The 1,430-nt window shown below is 45.0% G+C and overlaps 1 protein-coding gene across 1 annotated transcript in view; it reads right to left on the minus strand.

Annotated features, from left to right (window-relative positions):
- Positions 1–772: 772 nt before the first annotated feature.
- The window catches only part of LOC101980525 (olfactory receptor 8S1-like), a 3,265-nt gene continuing 2,607 nt past the window's right edge, over positions 773–1,430 (minus strand). Inside the window, exon 2 of the mRNA XM_005354032.1 lies at positions 773–935. Coding sequence (XP_005354089.1) covers positions 773–935 — 163 coding nt within the window. The remainder of the gene's footprint in view (positions 936–1,430) is intronic.

Raw genomic sequence — 1,430 nt, forward strand, 5'->3', positions numbered from 1 at the left:
TAAAATTTGGATCTAAGTTTATGATGCTTTGGAAAAGTTCTTCCTTTGCACAGATTATTAGAAATGGGTTAAGCAAGATGTGAGAATTAGCCAAGAAGAGGCTAGATATAATGGGCCAGGCAGTGTTTATTTTGTTTAGTTTGTGTGTTGTTATTTCTGGTGTAAAGCTAACTATGCGGGAGCCAGGTGGCAGGAACACAACGTACAGCTCCTTTTACAGGTTACCTCACTGAGAATAGTGTTTTCTAATTCTATCCATTGGAATTAGGAAATACTCAGGGCACTGCTATATGAGTGAAGACAGGACTCCAGAGACACACTTAATTTGTCTCTTTTTTCCTTATTGTGGAGATTTAGATCTTTCAAATGATTCCTTGGGATGGAAACAGGTGAGTGGGTCTTGTGTTTGTCCAGCAAAGATACTACTGTCCTGGAATGTGGCACTATCGTCACCAGTGTTCTGACGTGTGCATTCATACTCTGAGCACAGACAAAATAAAGGGCCAGGGAAGGGGAAAACCAAGAGCTGTAGAAATGGCTAGTGGAGCTCTGAAGATTTTTCTAAAGCACTAAGTGGGTCTCTTGTATGAGTCGGGAATTACCTGCTCTGTTCTGGAAGTTTCCTAATATCACGACTAGGGGCAGGGCAATCCGAGAAGAGAACTTCCTCTGTTGTGGCAATGTAGAGATGGGTGAGTGGTAAGATGGCTTCTTGTAGCATCTTCCTTCTACAACTCCCCTCCCCATCCCCGATGGAGCGGGAGTACCTGGGCTACAAGGTCAGCCTGGATCTCCTGGTCAGCATCCTCCTCAGAGCTGCCTTCACGTCTTTGTTTCTCAGGCTGTAGATGAGGGGGTTTAGCAGCGGAGTCACCACACTGTACTGCAAAGACAGCACTAACTCCAGGGTTGAGCCGGATGCTGGAGTCATGTACCTTGGGAGGAATTACACAAAGGAGCAAAGTGAACTCAGGATGAGGATGGCAACACTGTTGGCAGCCATGGGCCATCCACTTTTGCCGAGTGCACAAGACACTTCAGGGTCAAGTGCACTGTCGCTATGAGAGCTTCTAGAAATGACTGATCATTGGGAAGTCAATCATTTCTGTCTTCCAATGCTTTCAAGCATGAGCGAAATTACAGAAAAGAACTCTCCTATAAAAATGAGTTCCTTTGTGGGGTCAGGTTAGGACAGGGCTAATGCATTTCCATAGCATTTCCTTCTCTTTAGAGCATCTTGGCTAATTGTCATGAAAGTATCATTAACCTTTCTCTATACTTAAAACAATTCAGACACACTAAGTTCTCATTTACAGATGATTATTTTTTGCAAAACCATGTGTCTAGCCGGTCGATGGTGGTGCACGCCTTTAATCCCAGCACTCGGGAGGCAGAGGCAGGCGGATCTCTGTGAGTTCGAGACCAGCCTG

Source organism: Microtus ochrogaster, chromosome 15, assembly GCF_000317375.1.
Source record: "Microtus ochrogaster isolate Prairie Vole_2 chromosome 15, MicOch1.0, whole genome shotgun sequence".
Taxonomy (NCBI): domain Eukaryota; kingdom Metazoa; phylum Chordata; class Mammalia; order Rodentia; family Cricetidae; genus Microtus; species Microtus ochrogaster.